The sequence below is a fragment of the Phyllobates terribilis genome, unplaced genomic scaffold (assembly GCF_046119375.1).
Source record: "Phyllobates terribilis strain yellow unplaced genomic scaffold, ASM4611937v1 Scaffold_11__3_contigs__length_659146591, whole genome shotgun sequence".
NCBI classification, from domain to species: Eukaryota; Metazoa; Chordata; class Amphibia; order Anura; family Dendrobatidae; genus Phyllobates; species Phyllobates terribilis.
The window spans coordinates 99,487,979-99,503,519 of record NW_027362771.1 but is presented as its reverse complement, the minus strand read 5'-3'; the positions used below and the strand labels follow the sequence as shown (position 1 = coordinate 99,503,519).

The 15,541-nt window shown below is 45.0% G+C and overlaps 1 protein-coding gene across 4 annotated transcripts in view; it reads left to right on the top strand.

Moving 5' to 3' along the window:
* Nucleotides 1-15,541, top strand: part of UNC5A (unc-5 netrin receptor A) — a 598,360-nt gene that overhangs the window by 441,262 nt on the left and 141,557 nt on the right. For all 4 annotated transcript variants that reach the window (XM_073651368.1, XM_073651367.1, XM_073651370.1 and 1 more), the window contains one exon: nt 2,380-2,560. In XM_073651368.1, coding sequence (XP_073507469.1) covers nt 2,380-2,560 — 181 coding nt within the window. The remainder of the gene's footprint in view (nt 1-2,379; nt 2,561-15,541) is intronic.

Below are 15,541 nucleotides of genomic sequence, written 5' to 3'. Positions count from 1 at the left end.
CAGCTCCCCACAGGTGGAGCGGGCCTCAGGGCAATGTAAACAGATGGATGGTGGAATGGTGTGCTGGGCGTTGTAGTGTGGTGAGGATCAGCGACGCCGGTGAAGAAACAGACAGAGGCTGTTCGATGCAGTCATCCAAGGTTTTACTTACAGTCCTTAGGCAAGTCACAAATGCACTTTGCAGGTGAAGGCCTCCCTCGTCGCGCTGCGTTCACCGAGCAGAGGTTCAGTCCTTTCTCAGCAAATTTAGGAATGCCTGGCGGAACCCCACTTTCATATGTACCTATCTTGACCTTTTCCACACTCGGTCCTTCTCACTGCTGCCCTACGCTGCTCACTCTCATTCCCGCTCGGGTATGCTGAAATCCTTCCTGTACGTCGGATCCGGGACCAACCTGACCCCCTGGGGTTTTGAGTGTAGCAACCGATCCCTCCTGATCACCTGGCAGGAGCGGGGCGTACGGGTGCCGTCCTGCACGCGCTGTACCCCCTGGGATCCTTTAAGTAGAATGGAGCCTGCTCCCTACTCCCCTCTGGGGCCTCTATCCTGGGCCCTTACTTGTGGAGCAGAGCTTTGACTGAGCCTCTGCTCCCGGACTGAACTGAACTCTGTCCTCCACTGACTCAACTGTAGACCTAATATGGCTTCCTATTATATACTTACTGTATTTGTGCTCCGTGTAACTGTTTCCTCCACCCACACCCACTATTGGTTCCCCCTACCTTTGGGTTCCCCCCTACTCCAGCCAGGGCCAGGGCTCAGCAGAAAACTACATTGCATCTTGCCCCTCCTGCTGGCCTGGAGCAGTGTTGTGTTGGATGTAGGTGGTTGGGGTTCCGTGCAGCACTCCCTCCTTACCTGAGAGAAGGGAGACACCACACCTCGGGGTGAGGTGCAGTATCTCTGTGGCGACTGAACCCTCAGGGGCGCCACATTTACACCAATGTCAAAATAACATTGTTGTGCATTTGTGCCATCTTTGGTAACTTCTTTTAACTGCTTCAGGCTTTGAAAGCTGTAAAGTGGCTAAAAGAAGTGACCAGTCCATTCTTCAGATGGCTTCTGCTTGGTAGGCGCCGCTATATGAAAAGGTGCCAGAGGCAAAACCACTGCAACAAGGATGAAGGAGAAAAAAAAGGAAAACACAACCGGCTTCTAAAAGAAGTTGTGAGCACATACCCTAAGGCTCGGAGTACACAGAGTTTTTATACTGAGTTTTTAGAGCAAAATCTTAGTGGAAACTAAGTAGAAACTCTGCAAATCATCCACCGAATCTCAAAACTCCTCAAAGCCTTTGAGTTCCTGCTCAGTTTCTGCTCCATAAAGTCAGCATTAAGACTCAATGTGTACATTCCCGAAAGTGGATTTCCCATAGAAATGATTTGGAACAGTTTTCAATCCGTTTTTGAAGCAGTTTTGAAGGTGGATTTTGGGTTGGACCCGCTTCAAAACATGTGTCAACATTCCTTAACATCTGCTCTTTAGACCCTTAGATGTCACAGTGAATTGCTGACAGTGGCAACTTAGTGATTAAATCCTGGAAAGGGGTCCATTTAGTGGGTCAAAGGGGGGCCCACCCAGTCTTACCCCTTCTTAAAGCTGTGCTATGATTGCTTATTGTGGGTTAGACTAAGTTTAATTTTTAGGCCACGTTCACATGTTTAGTATTTGCTTAGTACCAGGAGTGGGTGATAAATACTGAAGTGGTGACGTGTTTCTATTATACTTTTCTTCTGATTGTTCCACTCCTGGTTTTGGCTTAAAAATATTGATGTAAAATACTGACCAAATACTGAGCGTGTGAACATGGCCTTAAACTGTTTCATTAATCTCTCCCAATGTGATAAATATTTTATGATAAAATATACATTTATTATAATAATATGTGATTACTATACTATAAATTGTACTTTATACTGAAACATAAAACAGCATCAAATGTGTACGATATTGTGTACTATCAAGTCCAGCAATTTGTCTCATCCCGTGAACCTCCAATGGTAACCATCTTATTTACTCTGAAACCATTGAGTTAAACTTTACAAACTGTAAAGACAAGTATTTTTCAGTAGGAGACACGTGTGGCGAACTTTGCATATCCATTGCCACTGATAACTCCATCTTCTTCCAAAAAAGCCAGAATTATATCAAATTTAGAAGTCATCTTTAATCAATAATTGCTGTCATTTGAGGACTACAACAACATATTGGTCAAACTAAACTGCAGTATATATGAGAGCATATCGATACCTTTGATATATATTATACAGCTTTATATTGTTCTTTTTATATCTAGGTATATTTGATTTATGACACATCATCATTCACTGCTTTTCTTTCTCTCATATTTCACCAAAACTTTATTTCTTCTGCCTAAGGTGGAGTGGCTGAGGAATGAAGACATATTAAACCCTGATACGGATTCCAATATTTTCATTGGAACAGATCACAGCCTTGTTTTAAGACAAGCTCGCCTAGCCGACACCGGGAATTATACGTGTGTGGCCAAAAATATAGTTGCTAGGCGGAGGAGTAACTCAGCAGCTATCACTGTTTATGGTAAGTTGGCATTGATTCCCTCAATAATAGGCTAAAGGGAATGTTTTATCAGAAAATTACATGCTTTCAATTCAGGTTTTTGTGTTAGATGTTTAGATTAATTTGGCAATGGTTTTTTTCCATATCCCGATCTGTATTAAAAAAAATAAAACTAGTAATATTGCAATTTTCCGACTGGCCACTCTAGCTATTCTTTAAAAAAGAGTTTTCAGTAGTGATGAGCGAACTTGTTCGGCACTACTCGGTACTCGCCCGAGCATTTTTGGCGCTCTTTAGAGAGCCAATGAACATGCAGGGATTGCCTGCCATGCACTGTAATGCCATAGCCATGTTGGTTGTGGGCATTACAGTGATTGGCTGGCCGCACAGCATCATCAGGTGTATATCAGACCTGGCGCCGCCATGCTCGTCACAGTCACTCCGGATCAGACAGTGTAGGTAGAGCTGCTGCTGCTTTGGAAGTGCATTGAGCTGTAGGGTGCATTGCTGGAAAAGGGAAAAAGAAAAAAAAACTCTTTAAATCTCTTAGTTTGCGAGTGTGAACGAGCTGAGTGTGACCGGAGCGTAAGTGCGAACGAAAGTAAGTGTGTGACTTGTTTTTCAGTGAAGAGGTATTTGGGAATCCTGCAGCAAATACCTGTGTGAATTGCGGTGAGTTGCTGCACTGTGACCTGCTGAGTGCTTTTCTACCTGTTTAGTTTTATTGGGCTTTTTAAAACCTATTTTCTCACTACAGTTTTAAAGTTTCTTAGTTTACTACCTGTGTATTTAAGGGTTAACTACATTGCACTAAATTCCTGAGGTATAGCTATACTCACAAGGGGTTAATTAAGGGGGAGGGGTCATAATTAAGGGTTTATAAGGGGCAGCTGGTTGGGCATCCAGTCATTTGGAAGTGCATTGAGCTGTAGGGTGCATTGCTGGAAAAGGGGAAAAAAAAACAAAAAAAAACTCTTTAAATCTCTTAGTTTGCGAGTGTGAACGAGCTGAGTCTGACCGGAGCATAAGTGCGAACGAAAGTAAGTGTGTGACTTGTTTTTCAGTGACTTTGGATTCAGGGAGTTTGGAAGGGAGGACTTTGGACTGAATTGCTGTCTGTATTTTATTAATTCTTTACTTTTCTTTTTACTTAACATTCTGTCTATTGCAATCCCCATTAGGAAATGAGCTCCGTTATTGACAATGCTATCCAGTGTACATCTTGCCACATATATGCATTCCTTGAACAGCCGGTCGGGGTTGCTTACTGCTGTGCGAGATGTGTGCACGTTGTGCATTTGGAAGCCCAGGTACTGGATCTAAATAAGCAGCTGGCAACACTGAGATCCATTGACAATATGGAAAGGAGTCTGCTGCTCACTGAGCAGCAGCTCACTGGGTTAGATGTGGAGGAGGGTGGTAGTCGGGAGCTGCAGGACAGTCAGGCCGTTAGTTGGGTGACAGTTAGAAGGGGGGGTAGAGGGAAGAGTGCCAGGGAGGCTAGTCCTGATCTGGCACACCCCAATAAGTTGGCAAAGTTGGCAGATGAGGGGAGTGACGGTACAGGGGTAGCACTGCTGCAGCAAGGCATGTCCCCTGAAAGCCGGAGGAGTGTCGGCTCCAGTAAAGGGGGAAATAGGAGAGCAGGGCAGGCCAGGCAGGTGCTGGTAGTGGGGGACTCAATTATTAGGGGAACAGATAGGGCAATCTGTCACAAAGACAGGGATCGTCGAAAAGTGTGCTGCCTACCTGGCGCTCGAGTCCGGCACATCGCTGATCGGGTTGACAGATTACTGGGAGGGGCTGGTGAGGACCCTGCGGTCATGGTGCGCATTGGCACAAATGACAAAGTTAGAGGTAGGTGGAAGGTCCTTAAAGATGATTTCAGGGAATTAGGCTGCAAGCTGAAAGCAAGGACCTCCAAGGTGATATTCTCTGAAATACTACCGGTACCACGTGCCACGCCAGAGAGGCAATGGGAGATTAGGGAGATAAATAAGTGGCTCAAGTACTGGTGTGGGAAGGAGGGATTTTGGTTCCTGGAGAACTGGGCCGACTTCTCAGTTGGCTACAGACTCTATGCTAGGGACCAGCTGCACCTCAATGGGGAGGGTGCAGCTGTGCTGGGGGAGAAAATGGCTAGAAGGTTGGAGGAGTGTTTAAACTAGGGATTGGGGGGGAGGGTATTCATTTTATATGTGGGGAAGATAGTGCAGATAGTGACCTGGGCACAAATAAAGAAATTGGGGGTGGGGTTAGAACAGTCAATAAAGTAAGAAGGAATAGAGGTACAGAGAGATACATAAAATGCATGTACACTAATGCCAGAAGCCTCACCAACAAAATGGAGGAATTAGAATTAATTTTGTTGGAAAATAATTATGACATGGTAGGGATATCTGAGACGTGGCTGGATGAGAGCCATGACTGGGCAGTTATTTTACAGGGCTATAGTCTGTTCAGAAATGACCGTACAAACAAGCGAGGGGAGGTGTGTGTTTATATGTAAAATCATCTTTAAAACCCATCTTGCGGGAGGATATAGGTGAATCTAATGAAAACGTAGAGTCCCTGTGGGTGGAGATAAGGGGAGGGGGAAAAAATAATAAATTACTGATAGGGGTTTGTTATAAGTCTCCAAAAATAATGGAAGTAGTGGAGAATATCCTCGTAAAGCAAATAGATGAAGCAGCGACTTAAGGAGAAGTCATTATTATGGGAGACTTCAACTACCCTGAAATACATTGGGGGACAGAAACATGTAGTTCAAGCAAAGGTAATAGGTTTTTGACAACTATGAGAGACAATTACCTTTCACAACTGGTTCAGGACCCAATAAGAAGGGGTGCACTGCTAGACCTAATATTAACCAATAGGCCAGACCGCATATCAAATATACAAGTTGGGGATCACTTAGGTAATAGTGATCAAAAAATAATACGTTTTCATGTAACCTTTAATAAGATGTGTAGTAGAGGGATTTCAAGGACACTAAACTTCTGGAAGGCAAATTTCCAACGGTTGAGAGATGATCTTAGTGCAATAAACTGGGACGATATCCTGAGACATAAAGCTACACAAAGCAAATGGGAGACATTTATTAACATCCTGAATAGGACCTGTGCACAATATATACCCTTTGGGAATAAACATGCTAGAAATAGGAGGAAACCACTATGGCTACATAGAGCTGTAAGGGGCGCAATAAGTGACAAAAAGAAAGCATTTAGAGAACTAAAGCAAGTAGGTAGTGATGAGGCATTAAATAAATATAGAAAATTAAATAAATTCTGTAAAAACCAAATCAAGGCAGCAAGGATTGAGGCAGAGAGAATCATTGCCAGAGAAAGTAAAAATAATCCCAAAATATTCTTTAACTACATAAATAGTAAAAAACTAAAAAATGATAGTGTTGGCCCCCTTAAAAATAGTCTGGGTGAAATGGTGGATGAGGATGAGGAAAAAGCCAAGATGCTAAATGATTTTTTTTCAACCGTATTTGCACAAGAAAATCTCATGACAGAAAACATGATTAGTGATAACAAAAATTCTCCATTAAATGTCACTTGCTTAACCCAGCAGGAAGTACGGCGGCGTCTAAAAACCACTAAAGTTGACAAATCCCCGGGCCCAGATGGGATACACCCGCGAGTACTGCAGGAATTAAGTAACGTCATAGATAGACCATTATTTTTAATCTTTAAAGATTCCATAATAACAGGGTCTGTACCACACGACTGGCGTATAGCAAATGTGGTGCCAATATTCAAAAAGGGGACAAAAACTGAACTTGGAAATTATAGGCCAGTAAGCTTAACCTCTACTATGGGTAAAATCCTGGAGGGTTTCCTAAGAGATGCTATAACAGAGTATCTGAAGAAGAATAACCTCATAACCCAATATCAACATGGGTTTACGAGGGACCGTTCCTGTCAAACTAATCTGATCAGTTTTTATGAGGAGGCAAGTTCTGGACTGGACCAAGTAAATGCAGTGGATGCTGTGTATATGGACTTTTCAAAAGCTTTTGATACGGTTCCACGCAAAAGGTTGATACATAAAATGAGAACAATGAGGATATGGGAAAATATATGATTGTGGGTTAAGAATTGGCTCAGTGATAGGCATCAAAGGGTGGTTATTAATGGAAAACACTCAGACTGGGTCTCAGTTAACAGTGGGGTACCACAGGGGTCAGTATTGGGCCCCCTTCTTTTTAACATATTTATTAATGACCTTGTAGGGGGCATACAGAGTAATATTTCAATATTTGCAGAAGACACTAAACTCTGCAGGGTAATCAATACAGAGGAGGACAATTTTATATTACACGAAGATCTATGTAAACTAGAAGCTTGGGCTGATAAATGGCAAATGAGCTTTAATGTGGATAAATGTAAGGTAATGCACTTGGGCAGAGGAAATAAAATGTATAATTATATGCTTAATTGTAAAACACTGGGCAAAACTGTAACTGAAAAAGACCTGGGTGTATTGGTGGACGACAAGCTCACGTTTAGTGGCCAGTGTCAGGCAGCTGCTGCAAAGGCAAATAAAATAATGAGGTGCATTAAAAGAGGCATAGATACTCATGAGAAGAACATAATTTTACCTCTATACAAGTCATTAGTGCGACCACACTTAGAATACTGTGTACAGTTTTGGTCTCGGGTGTATAAGAAAGACATAGCTGAACTAGAGAGGGTGCAGAGAAGAGCGACCAAGGTTATTAGAGGACTGGGGAGTCTGCAATACCAAGACAGGTTATAACACTTGGGGTTATTTAGTGTGGAAAAAAGAAGGCTTAGGGGGTGATCTTATTACTATGTACTAGTATATGAGGGGACAGTACAAAGACCTTTCTACTGATCTTTTTACTCTGAGGCCAGAGACGGGGACAAGGGGGCATCTTCTATGTCTGGAGGAAAGAAGGTTTGATCATAATTACAGATGGGGATTCTTTACTGTAAGAGCAGTGAGACTATGGAACTCTCTGCCGCATGATGTTGTAATGAGTGATTCACTATTAAAATTTAAGATGGGCATGGATGCCTTTCTTGAAAAGTATAATATTACAGGTTATATATACTAGATTCCTTGATAGGGCGTTGATCCAGGGAACTAGTCTGATTGTCGTATGGAGTCGGGAAGGAATTTTTTTCCCCAATGTGGAGCTTAGTGTTTGCCACATGTTTTTTTTTTGCCTTCCTCTGGATCAACATGTTAGGCTATGGGTTGAACTAGATGGACTTAGTCTTCCTTCAACCTTAAAAACTATGTTACTATGTATGTTACTATGTTACTATGTGTCAGGGAGAGATTTGATAGTGTATTAGGTAGTGTAGGGAGAAAAACCGTACATTACACATAGTCATCTTAACAAACAGACCTTCTGAGGACTAATCCATCTGCAGACAGTATATATAGGCAGGCAGGGTATATAGCAGACTGCAGTGCATATAGCACAAGAGGCTCCATTCCAATTCTGCCTTCTGCTGCTGTTAGATATTTCTGGAAATAGGCCCAGGTCTCAGGGGCCAGGAATAATTTTTTTGCATCTTAATCCTCATTATTTGCTTAAAAAGCAATCCAGAGAACACGGTTTTTCTGCACCATTTGCTTGTTGGCACTGCAGAATACAGCCAGGTCCTTTCCATATTACAGCGCTAAAAATCCATCTATTTAAAACAGTGTTTTCTCCATCACACAAATTAAATATACGTTTTCAGAAAATACTGCCATTTCTGGCCTCTATTAAAAAAAAATTTCAGTGTGACAGTGAAGCAATTGATACCAGATTGCTGTTCGAAATAGTTACCTATAGGCCAGGTATTTCAAACTGTGTTTTCTCCGTCACAAGGCTCACATATACGTTGTCAGAAAATACTGCAATTTCTGGCCTCCATTCAAAATTTCTTTCAGTGTGTCAGTGAAGCAATTCACAGCAGTTTGCTGGTCAAACTACTTACCTACAGGCCAGGTATTTAAAACTGTTTTCTCCATCACACGGATCACATATAAATTCACTCCAAACCCAGTCATTTGTAGTGAGCGTGGAAGATACTGTCCTCCATTTAAAATGGGCAAGGCACGTGGCAAGGGATGGGGAACTGGATGTGATGGTAATGGTGCATGCAGAGGCCGAGGACAAGGCCGTGGGCAAGCCGAAATTGTGCCAAAACAAACAACCACATCTTCTCGCCTGACCTTCCTGTCCCAATTTGTAGGGGACCGCTGCACACCACTACTGAACCGAGAGCAGTGTCATAAGGATGTTGGTTAGATAGCGGATAATGCTTCCAGTCACTTAGCCGCCACCACCACCACCCGGTCTTTCATACGGTCAAGTCTCAGTAGCCGTGAGTCTGGACCGCATAGTCCTCACCCTGATCCTCCTTCCTCCCACCATGCCGAGTACCCAGAGACAACTGATCCCATACTTGGACACTCTGAAGAGCTGTTCACTTTTCTATTTATAGATTCGGGCCTCTCGCCCGGTCCACTTGAAGCGGGGCAAGAGGAGATCGCGTGTGGTGATGCCCAAATATTTGAGCAGCCACGGTCACATGAAGGCGACAGTAGGAAAGTGTCAGAAGAGGTGGACGATGATGAGGCACAATTGCCAGAAAGTCAGGAGGAGCAACAGGGTGCGGAAGTGGAAGACGAGGTGGTGGATGATATAGTAACAGACCCAACATGGCAGGAGGACATGCAGAGCAAGTACAGCAGAACACAGGGGGGAGGGAGGCAGAGCACCCCAACAGGCAGGAAGAAGCAGTGTGGTGGCCGCAGACAGAAGGCAGGCAACCGTTCCACGTAACACCAACACGAAGGAAGTTGCCAGTACAACTGTTAGGTCTTCCCGAGTCTGGTTTGTTTTTTAAAGACACTGCCGATAACCCCAAAAAGGCCATTTGCAACACCTGCCAGGCCAGCATCAGCAGGGGTGGCAAAACGACCAGCCTGACTACCACCAGCATGATCAGGCACATGGCAGCAAAGCACCCGACTTTGTGGGCCAAACCCCAGGGTCCAGGAACAGTGTCTGCGGGTGGCACCATTGCTTCTTCCGCTATTGTGCATGCAAGCCAATCCCCTGTCCATGTTGCATGCAAAGATGCCTCCTGCCCTGCACCTGTCGTTGCACACTCTCAAGTAGCAGCATCAGGAAGCACGTCCATGTCCTTGTCCCAGCGCAGCGTTCAGTTGTCCATACCCCAGTCCTTGGAACGCAAGCGCAAAAATGCAGCCAACACCCCACAGGCCACACTACTAAATTATCAAATTTCACAACTGCTTGCGCTCGAAATGTTGCCTTTTAGGCTCGTGGAGACGGAAGCATTCCGCAACCTGATGGCGGCGGCCGTCCCTCGGTCCTTGGTCACTAGCCGCCACTATTTCTCACGGTGTGCCGTCCTCGCATTACACAAGCGCATGTCCCAAAACATTAGCCGTGCTCTCAACAACGCAGTTATCGGTAAAGTCCACCTAACCACGGACACGTAGACAAGTGCTTGTGGTCAGGGACGGTACATCTCGCTGACCGCTCACTCGGTTAACATAGTGGAAGCCGGGACCCAGTTAGACCTTGGGACGGAACACATCCTCCCGACGCCAAGGATTGTGGGCCCTACGTCAATCGGGGTTGCCCCCACGGTCTACAGCTCCTGCACCTCATCCTCCTCAGCCTCCTCCTCCTCTTCAGCCTCCATCTCCGAAATGACCACATCAGTCACAAGCTGGAAGCACTGCAGCACTGCCTTGGCCAAACGGCAACAGGCTGTGCTGAAGCTAATATGCTTAGGTGAAAAACTGCACAATGCTGAAGAGTTGTGGACAGCTCTGAAAGAGAAGGCAGATCTGTGGCTCACACCGCTGAACCTACAGCCAGTCATGGTCGTGTGTGACAATGGCCAGAACCTGGTGGTGGCTCTGAGGCGAGGCGAGCTCACACACGTACCATGCCTGGCCCATGTGCTTAACCTCGTGGTTCAGCAGTTTCTCAAATCCTACCCAGAGCTGCCGGATCTGCTTGTTAAAGTACGCCACCTGTGTGCCCATTTTAGAAAGTCAGCTACAGCTTCCGCCGCCCTTGCAGTGTTTCAGCAGTGTTTGCAGCTTCCGGCTCCCAGACTGGTGTGTGATGTCCCCACGCGTTGGAACTCTACACTGCGGATGTTGGGAAGGATTTGTGAGCAGAAGAGGTCAGTTGTTGAGTACGAGCATCAACAAGGCCGTCGGTATTCCGTTCAGACTCCACACATAAGACCTCAGGAGAGGACATTGATGTCAGACATATGTACCATCCTCCAAAACTTTGAGGACGCCACCAAGATGGTGAGCGGCGATGACGCCATAATTAGCTTCACCATCCTGCTTCTCTGTCGTCTGAAATGCTCTCTGCTCACAATCAAAGAGGATGCATTGCAGGCGGAGCACAATGAGATGGAGCAAGGGAACATACAGGGTGACTACACACAGCCAAGCCTCATCTCATCCCAACGTGGATTAGGTGACAATGAGGAAGAGGAGGAGAAAGGACAGGAGCTAGTTTCATGCACTATAGATGGTACTACCTGCACAGCTGTCATACCGTCTGTTCAGCGTGGATGGCCAGAGGACAGAGAGGAGGAGGAGGAGGAGAGCATGGTCAGTCATCCTCTTGGTGAGGACACGGAAGTCTTGCCTGTTAGTAGTCTGGCACGCATGGCCGAATTTATGTTGCGCTGCCTTTCCCATGACCCTCGCGTTCTCAAAATTTTGGTTGACAGTCATTACTGGTTGGTGACACTTCTAGACCCACGCTACAAGGAGAACTTTATATCTCTTATTCCTGATGCGGACAGGTCTACAAAAATTTGGCTGTACCAGAAGGCCCTTGTTGCGGAACTATTAAAAAAATTCCCATCTGAAAATGCTGGCAGCAGAGGGCACACTTCGTTGGACAACGAAGGAGTACAGGCGAGAGAGACACAACTTCAATCCAACAGAGGCAGGGGAACACTGTCAAAGTTCTGGGAGAGTTTTCTCAGACCCTCCCATCGCACAGGCCCTGAGGCGCGGGGTACTCTCACAAGGAGTGCAAAGTTTGGGAAGATGCTGAGGGAGTACCTTGCCGACCGTACCAACGTCCTCCGTGATTCTGCTGTGCCTTATAATTATTGGGTATCCAAGCTGGATTCGTGGAATGAACTGACTCTCTATGCCTTGGAGGTTCTGGCCAGGCCTGCCGCCAGCGTTTTATCAGAGAGGGTTTTTAGTGCCGCTTGTGGAATTATAACTGATAAGTGCAGTCGCCTGTCAACTGAAAATGCTGACAGGCTGACTTATAAAAATGAACAAGGGCTGGATTGGGCCAGACTTCTCAACACCACCGAATGATAGCAGCGTAACATAAACTCCAATCCAGTGTCTTTTCTTGGGAGGTGTACTCCCATGCACCTTTTCACACCCACACATGGGTATACACTTCCTGATTTTGGCTATTTGCTCTAGTCCTCCTCCTTCTCCTCATCCTCCACCACCATATCACCAGGGTGACCGTGGTCCGTGATGCAACACCCACCTAATTTTTTTAAAGGGTGTTTATGATGCCCGTAAAAGAATTTTTTTATACAGTATGTTCATGTGTACCCCCAAGGGGTAAATGTTTGTCAGCCCATACACTTAGTGCATGGGCATTACAAGTATAGGAGGCCTGCTCCTTTCTAATGGGAACATTTTTTTATGAGGCCCTCCTCCACATCTCTTCCAAGGGGCATTGAAGTGCCTCTAAAATTTTGGCAGCCCTTGCATTCACTGCATAGGCCAACATTATGGGAGATTCTCTCCTTTCTAATGGGAATTTGTCGTTACTGTGGCCCTGCTCTGTGTGTCTTTAAATTCTTAGTGGGGTTTTTCCTAAAATTGGTCAGCCGTTGGACTCACTGCATACCCTATAACTGTATAGCAGACTCTCTCCTTTCTAATGGGAACATGTCGTAACTTGTTACTGTGGCCCTGCTCTGTGTGTCTTTAAATTCTTAGTGGGGTTTTTCCTAAAATTGTCAGCCATTGGACTCACTGCGTACCCTATAACTGTATAGCAGACTCTCTCCTTTCTAATGGGAACATGTCGTACTTGTTACTGTGGCCCTGCTCTGTGTGTCTTTAAATTCTTAGTGGGGTTTTTCCTAAAATTGTCAGCCGTTGGACTCACTGCATACCCTATAACTGTATAGCAGACTCTCTCCTTTCTAATGGGAACATGTCGTGCTTGTTACTGTGGCCCTGCTCCATGTGTCTTTAAATTCTTAGTGGGGTTTTTCCTAAAATTGTCAGCCGTTGGACTCACTGCATACCCTATAACTGTATAGCAGACCCTCTCCTTTCTAATGGGAACATGTCGTACCTTGTTACTGTGGCCCTGCTCCATGTGTCTTTAAATTCTTAGTGGGGTTTTTCCAAAATTTTGGCAGCCCTTGCAGTCACAGTATGGGCATTACCACTATAGGAGACCCACTCCTTTACAGTGGGAACATTTTTTTTACTGAGACCCTCCTCTATGTCTCTTCACAGGGGTATTGGGTTGCGTACAAATTTTTGGCAGCCCTTGCAGTCACTGGATACGCAATAACAGTATAGGAGACCCACTTGTTAATAATAGGAACAACAAAGCATAGCCGGCTGATGGCTCTCTAACAATAGCTAGAGCCGACTGCTGGCCTTTTAAGAATAGTAAGGACCGTCTGATGTCCCTATAAAAATAGGCTTTATGACTTTCAGAGTCCCTCCATCATAAATAAAAAAGGATGTGTCTGATGATGTGTCACACACCACATTGCCAGATAAGGTTGTAAAATGTTAAAATGACATTTCCCGGTGAATGCATTTGTCTTAAAAAAAACGTAAAAAAAAAAAACGTAAAAAAAACAAAACAATAGGATCTTTCTTTAGCATAAAAAACAGCGTCACAAATTTAACAACAATGTGATCACATTGTTCAGCTCATGCACCTCCTCCTCCATCTCCAAAATGACCACATCAGTCACAAGCTGACAGCACTGCAGCACTGCCTTGGCCAAGCGGCAACAGGCTGTGCTGAAGATAACATGCTTAATGCTTAATTGACAAACCGCCCAGCGCTGCAGAGTTGTTGAAAGCTGTAACACAGCAACCTGATCTGTGGCTCTCACCGCTGAATATACAGCCAGGCATGGTCGTTTGTGACAATGGGCGGTTTCCCTCTATGCCAGTCCTTTCACTGAGCTAAAGAATATGGCTGTGGTGAAATACAACTCCCACTGAGAAGCTGTTTCAGATTGAAAAAAATTGTGCCCACCACAGGATTTGATTTTGAGGGCTAACCTTTCTCCCCTGCTCAAGATCCCCATAGCAGCTGAAAAGTTAGCGCTATCTTGAACTCTCCTGAGGTAGAAGCCAAGGCACACCAGAGGATTCTCTAGTGGGACCATCCAACCCTGCCAAGAAACAGTCCTGGCTAAGAAAAGTGTGTGGAAAGGTACCCGGACACTCTATGGCTGCTTTTTTACTGAGGAGGAAACACACGCAAACACAGGGAGAACATACAAAGTCCTTGCAGATGTTGTCCTTGCTGGGATTTGAACCCAGGATCCCAGCGCTGCAAGTCTTCAGTGTTAACCACTGATCCAATGTGCTGCCGTTCACCCTCTAATATCTAACAGGCTGGAGAAACTTGCACCTACTGCCACTTTATCTTCAGCTCCTTTGTGAGAAAATGTATTTGGGCAGCCAAATAAAATCCTGAAAAGGAAATTGGGGATGGCTACGCTACTGGTACTATTACCATGGCGTCGTACCATAATTTGCTGGAAATATTCCAGGCTGGTAGGAGGCAAGCAAATTCCCACAGAAAAGTACCAGCAGTAATGTTCAGGGACCCGCGCTTGTAAAAGACGGAGACAACACCGGGAGAAATGGTGACGGCTGAGGACCAAGTATAGACACGAGGCATGAGGCATGTGGTTGTGAATAGAGATGAGCGTTGTTCGACTCGAACTGTTCACCAATCTCAAATTCGAGCTGTTTTGGGCGGTGTTCGAGCCGTTCGGCGAACACGAACGATTTGAGAAAAATTCGGCTGTTCGAGGTTATGTTCGATAACTGTTCGTGCACCAAAATCATAACTGGATTTTTTCTCAGTAATGATGAAAATTAATGTTAATACGCAGCTTGAGTGTACAGCGGGGCGGGGGGAGGGGCAGGGGATGGATCTCTGCAGGAATAATGAAGATCTCCATTTTGTTTTCTCTTTCCCGCATTTACAGTGGGGAGGTGCAATCTGTCAGCCTATCAGCAGCGCACACACGGAGCGAAGTGCTTTTTTTCACACAAGTAAGGGCATGTGTCATTGGCAGTGTATGTCACATGTCCTTGCCCTATAAGACCAAGCCATTTTCCCCGTCGCCACCATTTTCTCACTGCTGCAGCTGCGTGTTAGACGGCACCGCTGTTGCTGTGTGCGCTATACCTTGTTAATTTCAAGCCAATTTTCGCACAAATCTACAGATAGCTTGGGAGTAGGGAATAGTTGTGATTGCAGTCCTTTTAAGGACTAGGTTACAGCATTTCCTACGACTTTTATCAGGCAGGTCTGTGCTCTTAAATAGATAGGTTATGGGAGTAAAGACTAATTGTAATTGCAGTCCTTTTCAGGACTAGGTTACATCAGTTCCTATCAGTTTTTGCCAGGCAGGTCTGTGCCAGTGCTGTGCAAGTTTTTTCACAGCATTTGGCTGAATCTAGCAAAGCTAATCCTTTTTGGCCTATTGCAGAGTGTGTTAGTCAGTGGAGGAGCCTATCTGTGTTGCAAGATATACCACCTGTGTATAGAATACCAATTTTTTTACTGCACCTAGTGAAGTAAAATCTTTTGGGCATAGCATCATTCTATTAGTCCATCTATACTGACGTCCATCAGGTTGCAAATTGAATATAATTTTTTTCTGCATCTAGCTCTGAAAAAATATTTGGGCTTCTAGC